This window comes from Motacilla alba, chromosome 1A (genome assembly GCF_015832195.1).
Source record: "Motacilla alba alba isolate MOTALB_02 chromosome 1A, Motacilla_alba_V1.0_pri, whole genome shotgun sequence".
Lineage (NCBI taxonomy): Eukaryota > Metazoa > Chordata > Aves > Passeriformes > Motacillidae > Motacilla > Motacilla alba.
This window is the reverse complement of record NC_052031.1, coordinates 53,944,122-53,964,306: the sequence shown is the minus strand read 5'-3', so window position 1 is coordinate 53,964,306 and position 20,185 is coordinate 53,944,122. Positions and strand designations below refer to the sequence as shown.

Genomic DNA, 20,185 nt, shown 5'->3' with positions numbered 1-20,185 from the left:
GTCTGTGAAAAGGACAGAAGAATCGGATTTACCACTTCTATCTCTCTGTCTTCTACCATGACCCAAATCCCTACCTGGGAAAAACCTGAGAAAGAGACAAACTGTTGTGGATGCCTCTTTTCTTCTACGGTGATTTCCCTGTGCTAGAGTGGCTCTGTAGTCACAAGTACCAACCTCTGATCCCACACAGAAAGTAAAAGAAATAAGGGCATAATTACACCTGAACTAACTGTCCCAGGTAGCTCCACGGCCAGGGCACACCTGGCCTGAAAGCTGGCTTAGCTTCTGTTTTCTCTTACATCAAGTGAAACAAAACACCTGCTCTGAAGGCAAGGAGCGCATGCTCTGGAGTTAGAACTGAAGCATTTTATACAACTTCATCGCAGAATTGCATTGTCATCACAGAATGGTTCAGGTTGGAAGGGGCAGTAAAGATCAGCCAGATCCAACCCCCTGCCAGCAGGGGCACCTTCCACTATCCAAGGCTGCTCAAAGCTCCTGAGCAAAAAATGGCCTTGAACATTTCCAGGGATGGGGCAGCCACAGCTTCTCTCCACCCTCATATTAAAGGATTTCTTCCCAATATCAAATCTAAATCTCTCCTCTTTTGGTTTAAAACATATCCCCCTTGTCCTATGACTACCTGCCCATGTAAAAAGTAGCTCTCCCTATTTCTATACACCCCTTTTAAGTACTGGAAGGCTGAAATGGGGTCTCCCTGGAGCCTTCCTTTCTCCAGGCTGAACAACCTAATTCCAAAAAAAAAAAAAAAGAAAATAACTGAATTAGCTAATTGAGTTAACTAATCAGCTAACTACTTCCTGTGTATTTTTTCTTATGTAATCTTTAATTTTTGTTTATAGTGAAAATACAGTCTTTCTTACAAAACCAGGCCAAAACCAGGGTTTTTCAGCAATTTGGATTCTCCCTCCCAAACAATGAGTAGCTCTAACAGCTCTAATTTTAACAACCAGTTTGTTTCAAAGAGGTATGTCCATTCAGGGAGTTCCCATGGAGTTTCCAGCTGCTGTCAGCTGCTACTAAACTACCTGGATACTGCTAAACTGTTTTTTCAAAGGTTCCACATCAGATCCCTCTTGTACTACACTGCACTTGGCTCTCCTGGCTACCCCACCTCAGTCTACTCAGCTCCAGGCCTAGAAAAATACTACTTCTCACACCTAATACAGACAGTCTTCAAAAACAAGCACCCCAAGAGCAGAGAGACTGTTTAGGGAGACCTAAGCTGCTGGCTAAGGAATATTTACTATTACTATAGGTAGGATGGCTCTCAAAGATCTGAATAGTAAAGTGCTCAAGCTCAAGCCCACACTTTGTCAGGAGAAGAACTCTTGCTCACCGTGCTGTTTCACAGATGTACACAGCCCTGAATATCCTCTTATTAAGCTCAAAATGCTAGTTTCCACCTCCATGGCTGTTGCAAGGGATTTGGAAAGGTGAAAGGACAAGTTTAAAGCTGCATTTGGAGCTGTTCCATGATGATAATGGGAGGCAGGGTAGAGGGAGGTGCACAGCACATCAACACTGGAAGCTGCCAAGTGAGACTTGTCTTATCATATTACTGCCAGGTGTTTTGCACACCTCAGGGAAAGCAAGAGAGGAGCTTTGAGAAGTGAGGCAGGAGAAGGAGCAGGCAAATTTTCTGCAGAGACACAAGGGGAGGACTTATGCATCTCACCAAGGAAACTGTTAACCTCCTGGTCGAAGGCTGGGTGCACCATAGCAGAAGACACATATCTGCAATAAGGATTTCATAGAGATGGAAGGTAAATAATAAAACAAGACTGACAGCACCTGTAGTATTTGCATGCAGAGCAGCTATGTACAAGAGCCCAGTAATTACCAGAAGAGAGTGCCTGTGGAGCAGTCACGTTAAACTCCCAATGCAGGTCTGCTCCATTACAGGAGGGCCCAGGAGACCCCCAGGAGCTCAGCTACCCGAGCAAACTTTCAATTAGCATTTTCAGCAGGGCCAATAATGTGACAGAGCAGCACACAGGACCTATCTAGCCTCTGCCACTAGGCAGGATATACAAACTCTCAAAGATAATTCACTGTTTCCCCTTTTGGGGTTTACTGATCTTTCACATCTCTCACTGGATCAGATGATCAGCTGCCATCACTCCCTCATATGCTCTGTCTGTGAAACAAGGTAAAGTGATGTTCTCTCTTGAGATAAAGCCACTCAGGCTCTTCTCTAGAGAGGGCCTAGAAACACCAGACTGAATTCAGCTCCCAAGGACTCAGCTTTTAGGTGATTCTGGGTGCACAGAACCCCTCCAAGCTGGAAAACTGAGAGGGAGCAGCTGGCCACATGCCAAGCACAAAAACAGAGGCAATGCTTGGTTCTACTGCAGTCACAGGCACAAAATCTGAGAGGAGAAGGGTGAAGGATGTGGCATGGGTGAGCAAGAAAGGACAGCAGTAAAAGCATGAGGGCACAATCCATCCACAGCTTTCCCAGATTACAAAAGGCAACGTGAATGTCATACTTCCTCACACTGTGGGTTAATTCACCTGGACGGAGATGACAAACACTTCTGGTTTTAAAGTACCTCACCTTCCCTCCCCCCCTCCTCCAACAAACAAGAAAGGAGCAATAACAAGTACTATCAAGCACAGACAAGCCCTTCAGCTAGCCGGGAAGCAAGGCTACACACAAGTGGAGCCCCAAGATCCTCCTCCTCCAAAAGTGGGGAGAGATGGAGCTTTCTGCCTGCCACCTTGGCCCTCCCCATGTGGCACGAGGTGCCGCCTGGCCGCCCTCAGCCCCACTCCCCATCCTACTCCCCTGCCGCAGGCCATGGAGCAGCCCACATGCCCAGGCTGCTGCAAACACGCTCCCATCAGAGAGAGTCCTGCCCTGTGACGTGGGGATGGAGCTGCTCCAGCCTAGCTGCAGCCATGAGCTTCTGGCAGCGAGAGGAGAAAGGCGTTCACAATAATGTTTGAGCGGCATGGGCGAGGACACCCTTCTTCTCATTGAAACAAAGGTTTTCCTAAGTAGTCCCTAGTTTGGGTTTATCCTTGCTGGATAACACAGCCACAACATGGTGTAGAAATGCCAAAGCTGGCTTTAAGGACTGCAGCTCAGGCAGGAAAGAGTTTCGTGTTTGGCTCTAACACCCACCCAAAATACAACAAGGCTGCTCTGAGCCTTTTTCAGCTTGGTTTAATCATCTTGGTCACACAATTCAGGTACACTTTACAAGGAGCTGAAAGAGGGGAAATGTAGTTTAGCTATTAGGAAGGAATTCTTTCCTGTAAGGGTGGTGAGGCTCTGGAACAGGTTGCCCAGAGAGATTGTGGCTGCCCCATCCCTGGCAGTATTGGATGGGGCTCTGAGCAGCCTGGGCTAGTGGAAGGGGTCCCTGCCCACAGCAGATGGGTCTGGGACCAGGTGATCTTTAAGCTCACTTCCAACTTCTTATCATTCTATGTTTTGAATCAGCTCATAGCCAGCCTTTCTCCTTACAAAATCCAGAGCTCAGTGTGCAGGACAGCACCATCTCTCCCAGGAAGCCACACAGTGGACTTCAGTTTGGTGAGACACTCGGAAAACTGAACACAAAGCCTGCCCTGCAACAAGCCTCAATTTTTATATTTCCTCAGCTAGTCCTGCCATGCCTAGGCTGGCTTCCTCAGCTGCATGTCCACGTGAGAGATTCCCACTGCACATATTCCCCTGCAAAGAAACAGTCACCAGTCTTCACACACCACCTCGGGCTGCTCTATCGCTGTACAACCCATCAAGGGAGGTGAAGGAGGGGGGTAAAAACTCTTGAGCTCAGGAAGAGATAACACAGGGTGCTAGAGATAAGAAGGAAAGAGGGAAATAATGTAACGTGGAGTCAGTCAGCTTTGAGGGCATTGAGAGCAGAAGGAGCTTGCTGAAGGAAAAGACTTAGAAGGAAATAAGATGATCTAAAATAGCAAAATAATGTAGAATCTACTGCTGTGCTACACAGTGCTGGTAATGTTCTGGGAACCAGGAGCTGCCTCAGGTGTCTTAGGCAGGGGAGAACAAAACACAGCTGCCAAAAGCACCTGACCTCCTGGAAAATACATCTGAGCTGCTACTCAAGGTTGAGAAACACAGGTGAGACCTCCCAGTCACACCAGTGCAGAGAGTTTGCCCAAGTTTTAACACACCCAGTCCCAGCTTTCACTCATCATAGGCACACTCAAGATACACTGAGCCTATTAATTATCTAATGACTCACTAACTGAGGGGGGGGGGGAAAAGGATACTTTTCCATACTTTTCTTACATTGGTTACTATTTAGGTAGATTATAATACTTATTGCTAACAAAAAAAAGTGTCAGAGAAACATAATTTTGTATTGAACACAATTTCATCTTGGAAATTGCTACTGAACATTTGGCAAACAGCAAGTGAAGAATGTGGCTTGGATTGTACGTTGCACTTCCCAGAGATACAATAAAAGTGATTCATTCTTAAGATAAAATGGGGTCACCTGTAAAGCAAAAAACCAGTTCACTCTAAGCAGAGGTTAGGTTTATATTCATAAAAGTAATGGGCAAGCTGTGATATTCTGCAGTTTTCTAATATGAGAATAAACAAGAATAGTGTGTGATTCTCACTGCTTGAGCTCAGTAGAAAGATAATTGACACTAACTGGTGAACAGCAGAATTCCCACAGTGGAAGTAATGTATTGAGTCACTGCAAATTGTTCTGTGCAGGTCTCTCCACAAACTCTGGGGATGGAGACTCAAGTGACAGAAACATCTGGGGCACAAAAGGAGGCAAGAACTTCCCAAATTACTTTCCCCGTGACATTTTATGCAGAGGTAGCTGCTAGCAGCATGCTGTACACATTCCTAGATGGCATGTCTGCCATGAACCCCAGGAGTCCTCAGTTCCTCTTTGAGCAGGACGACTCAAGACCTTCATGGGACAGATTCTCCAGTTAGAGGCAGAAATCTCAGAGTCTCTCACTACGCTATGGATGTGTGAGCCAGAATCCCACGCTGCTGGTTTTGAATCTTAGATTAAAGAAGGCTCATGTTTGCACCAAACCATTCTGACAGATGCAAATGCCCTTAAGACATCAAAGGACCGGAAACACACTAGAAAGCTTGGCCTTACCCAGTCTTCACAGTGGAGCCATTTGTGTAACCTGTACCCATTCTGAGCACAGTTAACAGGCAGATAAGGATGAACAATATTCAGCAAGCTGAACTGGGACAAACTGTCCTGCCCTGCAGAGAGGCCTTCCAAAGTTATCCTGTCTAATGCAAACAGGTAATATAACCTCTTTCACAGCCAGACCAAGTTCCACCTGGAAAATTGTCAGATTTCTGGTAGCTGTCAGAGCCCTCAGAAGATAAAGCTGGAACATTTTAGCAGTGTGGGATGACTGACAAGCTAAACACTGACATATACCCAGCCATAAATATACTGGCAAAATTCTGCTTTTGTATGAATAGGTAAAACACATCCTATGCAACTAAAAAAATGCTAAAATACCCATAAAACTGCACTTTCCATGGTAGTGATAGCACAGTGTCATCAGCCATTAGAACAGCAGAAAACTGTCATTCTCTGACTTCAATATTGTACCTTCAATTGGAGAGAACAATAAAAAATTGTTGGATTCAGAATCCCATGAGATAGAAACCACAACAACAAAACCACACATTTATCCTTGTGTTATGCCCTCAGAATGCATGTTTTCAGGCTTAGCTCCCCATATCAGTTTTAATTACCTTATGACTCCAACAATGACATTTATTTTTAAAAGTTATGAGATTTGTATCACAATCAAATCACAAAAATACTTGATAATACTGTAGCAATGATGGAGCTTTGTAATGAACACTGTAGCTGAAGAAAGAAAAAAAATCCATCCAAAAGGCATGTAGGAATATATGTGGGTCTTTGCATGGCAGTCTGAATGAGGGAAGAGACGAGAATCTTGACTCCATGTTTCAGAAGGCTGATTTGTTTTATTATCATGTATATTATATTAAAAAGCTATATTAAAACTATACTAAAAGAACAGAAAGAAAAGAATCATCAGAAGGCAAGATAGGAATAGAAAGGAAATGAATAACAAAGTCTTGTGACTGACCAGAGAGTTCTGACCCAGCTGCATCCTTGATTGGTTATTAAGTAGAAACACCTAACACGGACCAATCAAGGAAGCACCTGTTGCATTCCACAGCAGCAGATAGTCATTGTTTACATTTTGTTCCTGAGGCCTCTCAGCTTCTCAGGAGAAAAATCCTAAGGAAAGGATTTTTCATAAAATACATCTGTGACATTTCACCCTTTTTATTTAAATTAAATTGAAAAGAAAATGTGTTTGTAATTTCATCTGCTGGGCCCATGCAGAAGAGAGAACAAACACTTCGAGAGGTTTATCTGTTGCAAATTGAAACCTCAATCAATGCTGATGTGGAATGACCAAAGAAACTATTCACCTGTAAAATATCAAATTCTATCATATCACTGAAACAATCTTACAATATGAGAAAATGCAAAAAACTCATGCAAAGAATGTTCATTGTTTCAAGTCCAAACATCTGAGTTTCAGGAGAAAGTCCATGGACTGAAGATGTTCCTCTTTGACATCTCTGAAAGTCCCTTTTGGTCCTGAAAGAGGCTTGCAGAATGCTGAAACAAAGAATTGCTCAAGAAAAAAACTATCAATAATTATCAAAAATCCACTAACATTTATCAAACAATTTTGAGAAAATTTCTGGAACGCTCTGGCCACAGCCCTTAATTGAACGACTTGGGCTGAGGCTAATTTTTTGGCTTTTCAATGCTTTTGACCTGCCAGCTCTTTCAACTTTTCTTTATATAATTTTTTTTTTTTTTTTCCAGAAAGAGCAGCAGCAGCAGCAGTGGCCTCTAGGGCCCTGCGGCGGCCCTGGTCCTGGTGGGCGGACCAGGGAACCCAGACCCGGCCCACAGAACGGTGGCCCAGGCCCAGGTGGGGGAAGCAAAGCTCCCAAACCCAGCAGTGGCCGAGGCGGAGGCCCTGGCCCAGGAAAGCGAGCCAAACGGCCCAGACCCGGCCCGTGAGGCGGGCTCTGTGTTCTCACAACCCGGTACGACCATGCTGCAAGTGCAGCAGGAGTGACCAAATGCTTCCTCCCCCCAGCATCACCAGTGCACGCTGGCAGCTGCGGGAGAGGTCTCCCGGAGATCTCAGTTTTGGATCTAGGGGTGTTCTGACCCCAAAGCAAGAAAGCAATGCTCGCTTTGCACTGTTTCTCTTGCCCCTACAATGCAAATGCCAGTGTTCCCACTTTCTACCCCTCAGCACCACCCCGACCCGCTTCGGGCTCGGGGCCAGAGGCAGAGGTTTCGGAAACCACCTCCCTCACGCCGCCAGGGCGTGCGGGGGAAAGCAGGCATTCCAACCCTCAACGAGAAACTCCCGACCAAATGCGAATCGGCCCGCAAAAAACGCTGAGTTTGAAACCATTCAGCAGGGCGGCACCTACAATCAGCCACGCCTCCTCCACGGAGGGAGAGGCTGGTCGCCGGCACCGCCGTCCCAGCGCAGCCCCAGGGGCAGACGGCTCGGGACGGTCCGAACTCACGGGGAGCACTGGGTCAGTCGCAGGCACCACAGCAGCCGCCGCCAGGGGCGGCAGGACCGCTGGGACAGCCGGCGGGGCCAGCGCGGATGACGGGATCGGCTCCGGAGATGGTCCCGCGGGCTCCGCACCGTTCTCAGCATCGTCTTGAGTTGGGATCTGGTCGGTAGGAGGCGGTGGGATCGCCACGGGGTCCGGCAGGGGTGCGAGAGGCGCGCGGGGAAACGTTGCCATTGTCTCTCTTGGTCTCACTGGCTGGTCGCTGTCCTCAGCATCACAGCAGGCATGCTGAACGGGAGCCAGGCCAGCAGGAGGCGGGGCGGGATCATCCACAGCTTCAACACTTCCCGCCGCAGCGGCAGACGAGGGCAGGGCCGCCGCGGTCTGAGCCATCACTGGCTGTGCTGGAGGAGCGGCCGTGGGCGGCACTTCCCACGGGGTTAGCGGGGGCAGGGCCGCTGCCGCCGGAGCAGTGAGTGGCTCTCTCAGCCCTGCGAGGGGCGGAGGAGGCGGCGGGATCGCGGGGACCAACGCCGCCGGCCCGGGAGGTGGTGGGACAGCTGGCGGGGGGTGTGGTGTGGCCGCGGGGTTGGCCGCCAGAGCATTCTCAGGCGGGGTGTCCAGCGCGGAGCTGCCGGCCACTTCTCTCGGTGGGTGCGGCGGCGCACCCACGCTCTGCAGCGCCGCTGAACCGTTGTTGTCGATTGCGTTGCCTAGCAACCGGCTGAACTCGGCGAGGGGCGGTTCCGGGTGCAGCAGTGCAGGTGCAGTCACCGGAACAGCCGGGCGGGCGGCGGGTGCGCGGGGACGGGCGCCACCCGCCCGGGAGGTGGGACCAGCTCCCCAACCCCCAGGGAGAAAAGCGGCTTCGTTTGAACATGCTCCAAAGGCGCAGAAAAAACCTTTTCCTCAGCCGTGGGCAAAGCCTTGCCTCCCCTCGACACAGGGGGAGCTAAAACCAGGAGGTTGTGTCCTTCAACAGGCTTCTCTCCTGCTGGGTCTGGCAGGGGGGCAGAGTACTCCCTCCACCAGAGCAGGAACTCCGCCAAGGGAGCCCTGCACACCAAAACTAGCAAAAGACATCTGAATGTCGGGTAGACTTTCGGAAAACCAAAACCACGGGCATAGGTCTCCTTAAAATAAGAATCCATGAACGCCCAGATATTTAAATCAAGGGAGTATTTGAGATCTGTAAAAAACCCATGGAATTTTGTCCATCTGAAAAACTCATATAAATATCTCTTCACCACATGAACTCTGTCCTTGCATGCCCAGTGTAGCCAGAGGATAATAAGATCTTTCTCTGAACGAGAGAAAGGAACCTCCCTTTCCGAAGGTACATTTTGAAGATTTTTTTCACCCACATTTTGTGAAGGGCAGTATTTCCAAGAAGGGAAGAGTTAACAGTGCCTTGGGACAGTGTCCTCCCGGCTTCAGCAGGCTGCTCTGTGCTGCGAAGGCTTCCGGACATCCTGTCTGGGAAATTTGAGAAGGTCCTCTGTGATCAGCCTTGGCTATGAACTCTGCCCAAATTCAGGGTCTTCAGTTCTTCAGCTCCACGGTAGAAGCCACTTCTGTCGTCACTGGTGTAGTGACCATCACTGCCACACACTCAGGGTTCACCAGATGTAGTCTTTGCAAGGCAGTCAGAACAAGGGAAGAGATGAGAATCTTGACTCCATGTTTCAGAAGGCTGATTTGTTTTATTATCATGTATATTATATTAAAAAGCTATATTAAAACTATACTAAAAGAACAGAAAGAAAAGAATCATCAGAAGGCAAGATAGGAATAGAAAGGAAATGAATAACAAAGTCTTGTGACTGACCAGAGAGTTCTGACCCAGCTGCATCCTTGATTGGTTATTAAGTAGAAACACCTAACACGGACCAATCAAGGAAGCACCTGTTGCATTCCACAGCAGCAGACAGTCATTGTTTACATTTTGTTCCTGAGGCCTCTCAGCTTCTCAGGAGAAAAATCCTAAGGAAAGGATTTTTCATAAAATATGTCTGTGACAAGATATAAATAAAATGTTACAAGAAATGTGGAAAAGCAACAGCGGGGACCCCCTCCCTCTCCCTCATGGAAAAATAGCTTCACACACCCAAAGCCACAGAATTGTGTGGGTGCTGAATAGGAAGGTACTAATGCGAACACACGGAAAACTTGTGGCTCCTCACGGTCTAAGGCTTGTATGGCCAACTGGCACAGGTTTATTGTGCACATCACAACATTTTCTGTTTCTCATACAGTCCCACTTCCTAGAATCATGTGGTTATGTGAAAGTTTTGGCTTACAATTAAGAAAAAATGGATGTATGGCCTTTAATGGGATGGAAGAGGCCACAAAAACTGAGTATGACTCAACAAATTTCGCTGTCTGGGTTCATCTTAATTTCTTAATTCTAAACCTTAATTTGTAACTAAGGAGAGGAAGAGCAACTCCCTGTTCCCTCTCTGCCTAATCCCTGTTTTTCAAAGGTTGAGACTCATGACAATGCAGACTATTTAGGCCTGATGCAGTGAGTTACATGAGCTATCAGAAACTAAAAAAAGGGCAGTGAAATACACTGTGATATAACTGGGTTAACAAAGATGAATAATCAAATTTGTCAGGCCCAATTTAGGTATTTGCAGATATCCTGCAAAGTTCATTTGTTTATACTCCATTCTTTTAAAAAAAAATGAAAAAAGGAAAATAAAGAGTTTCTTCAATTCCTTCTGCTGCTGACTGTACAAACTATCCAACACCACTTGGATCTTAAAAAAAATCTCAATTAAGACCTGTCATGGAACCCTGAAAATCCAGAACACCTGAAATCCAGAACAGACCAATTTACTATGCATCCAGGTTGCTGCCAACATCTCCCTTATGCCAGTGCACATATGACCACGTATGAGCCATCCCCGGGAGTTGTCAAGCCAGAAAAAAAACAACAAGCCAGGAGCAGAGTGATGTGAGCAGCCATAAAGGTATGACACAGGAGAAAAGATAAGTAGTAAAGGTAAATCTGACAGCTTCCTGCAGTAGTTATGTATGGAATCAGAGAATGGTTTGGGTAGGAAAGGTCTTTAAAGCCCATCTCATTCCCACCCCCTGACATGGGCAGGGACACCTTCCACTATCCCAGGTTGCTCAGAGCCCCATCCAACCTGGTCTGGAACACTGCCAGGGATGGGGCAACCACAACTTCTCTGGGCAGCCTGTGCCAGGGCATCACCACCCTCACAGGAAAGAATTTCTTCCTAATATCCCATCTAAACCTACTGCCAGTTTGAAGCCATTGCCCCTTGTCCTGTCACTCCAGGCCCTTGTCAAGAGTCTCTCTCCACCTGTCCTACAGGCTCCCTTCAGGCACTGGAAGGTCACAATGAGGTCTCCCCAAAGCCTTCTCTTCTCCAGGCTGAACAATCCCAATTCCCTCAGCATGTCTTCATAGCAGAAGTCCTCCATCCAGCAGGTCCATGTCCTCCATGTGCTGGGACCCCAGAGCAGCTGTACAAGCTGCACGAGAGGACAAGAACACAGGACTGGGCAGCAAAGCAGGAGCAAGAAAGCAGAAACCTGGACTTAGCTCTACATTCTGGTGAAAGCACACCCAGGATCCACGGGCCAGTCCTTGCCACTCCAGTGTAGGTGTCTCTCCGTGTGTGACTGCGAAGCACTCCTCACACAGAGCCAAGTGCTCCCTCGGCAGCCCACACACACCAGCAGCAGCAGAGCAGGGGGGTTTTACACCCTCAGTCCTGGCTCTCTGCTAGGAACGCGTCTGCTGCCCTCCCAGGTGAGAAGTGAGCACTAGGGGTATTCTAATTGGATCCACAACCATTTTCAAATGAGTGATTGTTTTTATGGTTTTATGTTTCCTTGTCTCATTATTGCCACTGACTGTGCCATTCCAGTGAACCCACAGCCAGCCTTCTTCCTGTAGGAAAGGGCTGGCTCTGAGAGGGTGTTGCATGGAAGAGAGGTGAATTAGGAGGCAGCCCCTGTGACCAACTCTGAAAACAAGTAACAACACGTAGGAGATCCTCAGAAAAGCCCTGGATATCTCCTCAAACCACCTGCAAAGTCTAGCAGGGAAATACTTCAAATGTAAGGGAAGGGGAAGACATTCTTGTGACCTTGTCTTTCAGATCAAGCTGTGAAAAGCTGTATAAATCAGGAGTTAAAAGGCTGTTACTGATACACATCAGTCTTAAAAATGCTTTTTATAACTAGCTTTACCAATCAGTACTACCTTATTTCAAGGTTTATAGTAGTAATTACAGCCCATAAATGTTGTACTTAAGATTTAGCATTAGTTCCTAATACTGTCATTAACACAGCATATTATAAAAAAAAAAAGGTAGAGCCATACAGGTACAAACTTAAAAAAATTAAGAAACAGCACACACTGATGAATACTGATATTCTCTATTTCAGTATTATTTCCCCTTCTCTGTCAATGCGCAAAAATTACATCCACCTACTTTCATGTTCAGTACACCTTCAGTACACAAGTGTGGATTAATTTAAAGCATTCATTTTCTATCAGCTGAGAAATATTAATAACATTTCTTTGATGCATTATTTAAAATATTTTTCCCATTTTAATAAACAAGTTTCAATCCATAAGAAACAACTAGAGAGATTTTCATCCTTCCTCCCTCCATTTTAATTTTTCTGCGTATGAATGAGGGGGCAGAGTCTGTTTCCCAACACCACCCTTCCAGTTTCTCTAAAACTGCACTCCTTGCTGGCTTCATGATCTTCAGATATTAGCTGAGCAATCAGGATCCTAAGATTGCCTTTTGGAAGTCTTTGAAGACATAACTCTGTCTCCTCTTGACTGGCCTACAGCTTCCGTTTGCTCAGCCCTGTGGCATGTAACACCACTTCTCTCTTTCCCCTCCCAGGTCCCACCTTATCAGATGGCAATGCTGAGGAGTAAAATGAGGTCTGTGTGCCTCAAATTCACCCCAAGCTCCTGAATTCAGTGTGGCAGTGAGAAATCAGAGGATGAGGCAACTTAATAGTGGCCTGTAACAGTGGAAAATTGAGCCAATAAAATTTCCTTCACTTTTTTTATGACACGGTCACAAAGCAACATTGCTGGCTGAGAAATGCCAAGTCCTCACGTCCCCCGGCCTACACAGGTGTGCATGGCATATTCTAATTGGACTGGTGCACACCTTCCCATCCATGAGAGACTTCCCCCAGGAAGCTATAGGCACCAGGCAAATGAAATCGGAGACTCGGCTCCTTCGCCTTCCCATTACCTGCAACACGCTTTGATCAGCGGGGCATAAATAAACACATAAATGTCCCATCTCTCCCAAGGTCAATGAGATGCAGCGGAGTTCCTCCAGTCACCTGAAGGAGTTCATTGGACTAGGCATGGGGCAAAATGCTTTGCTGTGCTTAAAAAAAAAATCACTGGATGTAACAGCAAAGGGTATGATGAAGTTTGACCACTGTAGTTTGGGAAAGCTAAGAGCAATAGAGAGCCTGAAGGACAAAGGGTTGGGATTGTCAGTGGACCATGCCCAAGAAGGAGAGAAGAGCCAGAGCTCTCCTTCTTGCAGTCCTCTTCCCAAACACCTTCCTATATGGAAAATTTGGTCTAACCTCTGCCAGACTGATGCACTTGAGGAACCCAGCTTTCAGCACAGATCTTTGCTGCCTATTCATGAAGCCAGCACCTCAGCTCTTCCACTTGTGCCAGCAAAGGTGCAGTTACAGCTATCCCCACAGCAGGACATGCAGCACTGCTGCTTTTGATGCAAACATGGGGAATACCCCAGCATTCCAAACCTTTGGCTATTCCTGCACTTGCCCTAACAGAAGGTGGCAAAGATGCATCCTGCTGTTTTAAGTCTTGCCTCTCCTCATGGCTAGGGCTTATGAGCAGTTAAACATGGGTGCAGTCAGTAGAAATTTCAAGCTAGTGGGGCCCACATAGCTGTTATCATCAGTCACATAATCCAGGCTGGAAGGGGAACACACATTAGGATTCTGGGAGCTCTCCTTCCTACAGTGCCCCACTGCAGTCATTCACTAAAAGGAGTTTCTACAGAAGACTTAGATTGTAACCGGTTTTGGCATATTTTAGGGCAACCAAGAATGGCCCCATCCTTCAGAATTTCCAATTCTGTATTCTAGCTGTTTGCAGCAGTTTCTGCCTGTCTGAGGGTCATCTGTGCAGATGGGGTAATAGTAAACCCTCCTACCTCCCAGCCATACTCTGAGGATTAGGCAGGGAGTGGCTGCTCAGTGTACTGAATATGCAAAGGCCTGTTATAAACCCCATATCTGATTGCAACCATAAGCAAAGTCTTATTTAAGCAATCCCTTCCTCAACAAAAATATATCAGCTGCTCACTCTATTCTTTCCTTCCATGTCTTTTTTGCCTCCAAGTTCTTCCAGATAACAAAACACATTACTAAGATATTTTCCTTTTGTGCTGTAAAGTTGTTTACTACAAATAATAGAGATTTTTTTCCCACAATGTAGTGTACATACTTAGTTGTTTTGGCTCATTCTGGTATCACACTTGTACTGGAGGAGTCTCACTGCCCAGTCAGTGAAAGCCTCACTCCCATAATCTCACACATGTCAGATATTCACATTCTAATAGACATATCTAATAGGTCTATTTCTCACTGTGCTCACATTCAGGGGAGACCCCTTCTCCAATTCCATCAATTTTATGAACTTAGGACAGAGAGCAGCAGTTATTTCTTGCTCCCACTAAACACAAAACTGTATTTCTCTACCAAACCATAGTTTAATACCAAGCTGGTGTTTTTGCATGTAATTTGCTTGACACTTCTGTATTTCTCTCCCACATCAGTTAATAATTTTTTTCGCCTTTTAGTGCATTTTGTTCACTCTTTTTAGCAATCACAACAAAACCTTTTACAATGCCACCTTTTAAATTAAGCTTTCAAAGGCAACGTTCTAGTAAAATGCAGTTATGATACATTTCAGAGCAGATTTGCTTCCATACTGCCTTGCTGAATGTGAGATTTCTGATCATGCCAGTTTTCACTGCATACACAATGCAGTACATCTTGCCTTTTCTTGTTCTGGTCTCTTCTAAAGTCATTTGGCTATGACTATCAGAGTCAGAATCAATCCATCTTTCCCCTTTTACACTCAGATGCTTATTTTCATGTCTGATATCACTGTTATCACCCACTCAGCAACTGGATAGGCAGAAAAGACGCTGGTAGAGAACTCATTGTGCAGGGGCAGAAGACAAGATGAACTGTAGGAGTGATGCGAGAGGACAACTGCCTTCCCAGATGGCACCAAAACAAGCAGTGTTCACCCTGTGCCTACAGGAATGCCCTACAGCCTCCCGCACATGCCCTGACAGAATATTCCCTCTTCCCAACTGTGCCCAGGGATGAGAAGAGAGTGACAGGACAGGCATGTATTCCCTATACACATCACCATTTGCTATTAAGAAATTACTATGTGACTTGAGGGTAAACCCATCTCCCTCAATCACTTGCACAATTAAGAAAACATGCCACAACCTGTAATTTGTTGTAAAAATATGGGATGGTCCCACTTCCCTTTGCCTGTCTCCCCACAGCATCCTCTCTCTGCCCCACAGTTTGTCACAGCACAGAGCCATAAAAGGGCTGTGTGCTATACTGCAGCCTTGCCACTGCCACCCCCCTTGCCCATCCTGAAATTCTGCTTGCCTATAACCTGAGACATGCCTTTCCAGGAGAAAACACCTTGCCTTGGAGTTGGACTTTAGTGATCCTTGTGGGCGCCTTCCAACTCAGGATATTCTTCAGTCTTGTGGGGAGGAGTAGAGAAAGGAGAGAAAAGTGCAGCATTCTCAAAGCACTCTAAGATCTACCAGCTCTATTGTATCCAGACTCAAGCCTGAGATATCTTCACGTGCAAAGCAAGTCACAGAAAAAGAGAACAACCAATGAGAAGAGTTACTTGAACCATGAGCCATACCAACTATCAGGACTGAATCCTCACTGTTCTAAATACTGTGCACTGCTCCTGTCCTGAAGCGCTGGCAGCATACTCAGAACACCCTTTCTCCCCTAAATCCAGCAACAGACTGGAAATAGACACATTGCACTTTCACAACTTCACCAGCAGCCTGGCAGCCCTCACCTGTAAAACCAGACTGTGTTCTTGGAGCACCTCAGAAAGAAGAGTGACTCAAATCTTGCAGATGGATTACATTTCATAGTCTAGAGCTACCCTTGGATGCCTGCACTATGGAATACCTACAGCAAAACAATCTGCATCTAAACTCAGGCTTAATCCAAGGATTTAGCCTGGAGCCCAGACCCACTAATGACATCTGATGCTACAGCATCAGAGCTTTGCTATAGGCATCTTTTTCCTGTGAAAGCTATAATCTTCCCATCTATTCTTTCAAAGTTTCCACGAGCCCCTCATCACAGACATCAATCTCTAGTGAAGATTTAAGGCCCCAAGTAAGATTTAAGCTATTCAAAAAACCTCTGTAGGCATTTTTGATCATTACACCTGTAAAGGTGAGTGTAAAGCACACATACCATATAGCTTACACATCCTGATTTTTCTGCCACTGCCCAGCAAGGTCACGGGAAAAGCGTTTTCTTCTACTCCTCCCAACAGTGGCCTTAGTGTTAGCTTAACACTGCTTTGTGCACCTATTTCTATTATCCAGTGAATATGCAAGTGTAGCCATGGCAGCCACTTTGTGGCAGATGTAAACAGGGACCATGTCTAACTAGTTACAGGTCTGCTTGTAACCTACACTCATGTCCCCTGATTATCCCTGGGCTTCTGCAACCTAAACAAATCATGCCCTAACATAACAGGATCCTAATCCCCTCCCCTGCCTCCACAGGGGTGTATTTTGGATTCATAAACTCTACTGCTGGATTCATTGATGAAGCAGGAGCTTTCCCACCCCTCACCTCCTTCAGTCACACCCTGTGCAAGGCTGGGTCTGCTCACCAGTGCACAGCTCTGCTCTGCCCATGGAGGGCAGCTCGTGGATCCCACTGGGCACCACCCCAGCCTGGCCCTGGTAGAGATTTGGGAATTTCTGTGTATGATCAGCATTAGGAACCCCAGTGTTTAATGACTCTGAACACCAGCAAGGTCGTGGGCAGTCAATCTCACACACTCAGCCCCTGCCTGCAGGTGGGTGTTCAATCTGAGATCACAAAAAGGTGGTTTGGTGTCCAAATGTCACACATTTCTCTGTGACACTGCAAAAAGGATATGTTTTCAGGAAGGGAATTTATGGCCATCTCTGCTTGAATGCAGTATTCTCTCAGCAACAGGTTCCTGTGCTTCCTCCCAGCTGAGTTCCCTCCTTGTGTGCTATCCAATTACAGTTTCTTCAGCCACTCCTCCTCAACCTCTCCTAGCATCAGAACACCCTCTATTTTGTATATGTTTACATATGCATGTCTGTTTATCTATGGACATTTGTACACATGTCATGGTAATCACCTTCCCTCTTCTAAATTTTTCCCACTATCAAAACGAATAACCCTCCCCCTGACCTTGCACTGAAATTGTACTAAAGTCATGAGAATTTCTTCTTCAACTTCATCTCACTTTTAATCCAACCACCCAAACATGAGGTCAAAGCAAGTCTCCACCACAGGCTCTGTTCCTCATCCTGCAGTGTTCTGCATGGGACTTGAAGGAATGGTGTCTAAAAGAACAGATGGGGAACGGATTTTGTCTCAGCAAACCAATTCTACTCCAAGGGCAAGAAAGCTGGAGCCACTTGTTAATGAAAAAGACAAGATGAATGAAGCTTTCCCAAAAGGGCACCCCACCTTGCTCAGCACTCACATCTAGAATGCATGAATGCATTAACTTACAATTTTTCTGCACCATTTAACCCTACCCTACATAGCAGTGTGTCACAGCCAAGACTCAGACCTTCCTCTTACACTAAATGTTCTTTCCCACACAACAAATTTCAACACGCACTTCTTGACCAAAGACATAAAAGCACCTGACCTAAACCCAGTCCTGGCTAAACCCAGTTCTCCCAAGCCACACAACAGAGTTAATCTGCACTACTGGGTAAATCACGGCAGCTGCTCTTATACGCCAGCTGCAGGAGGAAAGCAAAAAGATACAGTGCCCTCTATGAAGATTTAAAGGTAAGGCGTGCTTGCGACAGCTCCTAGTTTTACCAACTCTTCACCTTGCCAAAAGGAGTTCCATCCTCTGCCCTTTTATCTCCTGGCAGTAGAGGTGCATGTGTGGTCTCACAACAAACCGCAGCAGAGAACCAGCAGAGATGACTACAGGCAGGCACGACAGCTTCTTTCAACAGCAGTGCCAGCTGAGAGGATTTGTGCAACCACAGCCTGTTTATCCAAGCACAGAAATGTAGGAACTAAATGTGTGATTCCCTCTGGCATCTAATCCTGCTATTGGAAAAGGTGGTCCCTCACCACGTTTCTCATGTGCAGTGTCATGCTACACTTCTTCAGAAATCTCTCTGGCCACAAGGCAGATGAATCCAACTTCTATACTTTTTTTCTTTAGGGAGGGGGGTTAATATTCAGTTGGAGCAGTGACTGGACTGATCTGAGGCCACATGGTCACCAGAGCTGATCCCAGCGAAGCAGCAGTAGCTTGCAGTCAGGACTGGATGCGAACTGGATCGTTCCTTCAGCAGCAGCCTGTTGTGCTGCTGGGCTGCTCATCATGTGAAGCCCAGCTCCATGCAACACGAGTTATTCAATCACAGTTCCCAGGAAGCCCTGCCTGCACAGAGACACCAGGCCAGGCACTCTCCATCACTGCTCTAAACTACATTGACCACCCAGACTCCAGCTCCACAGCTGCCTCTTCCCAGAAGGAAGAGCTCAGCACAGCTAACAGCCATGGGCTTGCAGTACAACAGACCATCTTTTAGCTGGAATGTGTCATCCTGGCAGCAACAGGCTTTCATGTCATCCTGGCATGAAAACTCGTAGCAAGACTTTGTGGTTAGGAGCAGGCTGGACAGATGGAGATAAGAAATTAGTGAGGGTAATCAGCCATTGGAATAATTTACCCAGGGAACCAGTGCAGCCCAACCTGATAACTTGAAATCAAGACTGGGTACTTTCCTAGTAGAATTTTGGATTTGATGCAGTGATAACCAGCTGGGAATGTAAATACCTGCCAGGGGTCAGGTGAAGGTATCTGTCCCCAGCTGGCTGATACTCTGAAAATCAACTGTGTGGTTACCTCAGGAAACAGGGAAATAACCTCTCTGTAGGACCCAATTGTCAAAACAATAGAGCACAACTGCATTTGCACTGAAGTTACTTCTGAGTACTTCATTAAAATATTCAACAGGAGCTCAGTGAGGAGCTGCAAATCGGAAAGGAATTGCAAAACTTCCCAGGCAAAACCACTGAAATAAACTAGCTGTGGATAATTTAGCCAAACAGTAAACACTTAGAATCAAACAGCCTTAGAAAAAAATGTGATTCTAATTAAGAATTGGAAATCACTTGTGGGCTGTTCCTTACATTTTCCCTGGGATAACTATGGAGAGTGAATGTAATATGAACATAAACTAATTAAATAAAGCAGCCCATTTTAAACAAGACTCCAGAGTAGATTACATTAAAAAGAAAAAAAAAAAAGGAAATTAAAAAATCATCAAAAACTATAGCATAATTTGTCTCTTTCCTGCTAGAAAGCACATGAGATAAGTGCATTATAAGAAAGGATAAGATTCAACAGAACAAGCACAAGAACATCCACCTAAAGTTAGCAGAATGAAAAAAAAAAAAGTCTGCAGAACAGACATACCATCAAAATCTACCAGGATGCACAAGAAACTCCCGGAGGAAGTATTTGTGTCCCACTATTTCAGAGAGCACAAGCATCAACCTCAAGCCCAGTCGCCTGCTGTCACAAGCAACTGGACTGTATAACCCCACTGAGATTTATCCAGACCACGAGGCTGCTGTACAGGCAGGACAGGACAAATACCACCCTCAACCACCACCTGGCAAAACAAGGTTCTACAGAAGCCAGCTGAACTCTTCCTAACATTAACAAAAACAAAGAAGAACTCAGATTTGTTCCAACTTCAAGTCTGATTATGGATGCCTCCTCCTCACCAAATTCAGGCGCAGTTCTGAAATCTGGGTCACCCATATATTATTTCTCCAAACCAAGCCACCTCCCTCCAATGCAACCCTTTAAAAGGACTCTGCCCTTATCCAAGCCATCTCAGTCATTTAGGTTATGAGAAACTTCAAAACACCAAGGAATCAGGTCACAAAACTTCCAACAACACATTACACATGTGGCTTGGTCCAGGCAGAACAGACACCCAGCTCCAGGAGAAGCCAACACGGGCATCCACATCCAGCAGCACCCCGGCAGAGTCTGCAACAAGTCAACAAAAATGAGCTGAGCTCAGATTTTTGACCCCATAATTCCTACCAGGTTTGATGCAGTCTTAACCAATCTCTGGGAATAAACGAAGCATCAAGCAAGACAAACATGGGTGCTGGGAGGACAGTGGGTCAGGTGAGAGCCGTGGGAGATCCTATTTCCCCCCCTGGCAGGTTGGTTGGGGCGCTGGGGTT

At 46.2% G+C, this 20,185-nt stretch overlaps 2 protein-coding genes across 11 annotated transcripts in view; one reads left to right on the top strand and one right to left on the bottom strand.

The window, feature by feature from the left end:
• Positions 1–20,185, bottom strand: part of ARHGEF5 (Rho guanine nucleotide exchange factor 5) — a 36,643-nt gene that overhangs the window by 15,496 nt on the left and 962 nt on the right. For 3 of the 10 annotated variants that reach the window (XM_038155525.1, XM_038155526.1, XM_038155535.1), the window contains exon 2: positions 1,700–1,758. The exons of 4 other annotated variants lie outside the window; for them this stretch is intronic. In XM_038155525.1, coding sequence (XP_038011453.1) covers positions 1,700–1,756 — 57 coding nt within the window. In that variant the 5' untranslated portion in view covers positions 1,757–1,758. Of the gene's footprint in view, positions 1–1,699; positions 1,759–1,864; positions 2,585–20,039; positions 20,169–20,185 lie in introns of those variants that run through there. 3 more of the 10 variants (XM_038155527.1, XM_038155531.1, XM_038155532.1) reach the window with 3 other exon arrangements.
• The window catches only part of LOC119708751 (translation initiation factor IF-2-like), a 42,463-nt gene continuing 33,078 nt past the window's right edge, over positions 10,801–20,185 (top strand). Inside the window, exon 1 of the transcript XR_005259193.1 lies at positions 10,801–20,126. The gene's annotated coding sequence lies outside the window, so the exon portion shown is untranslated. The remainder of the gene's footprint in view (positions 20,127–20,185) is intronic.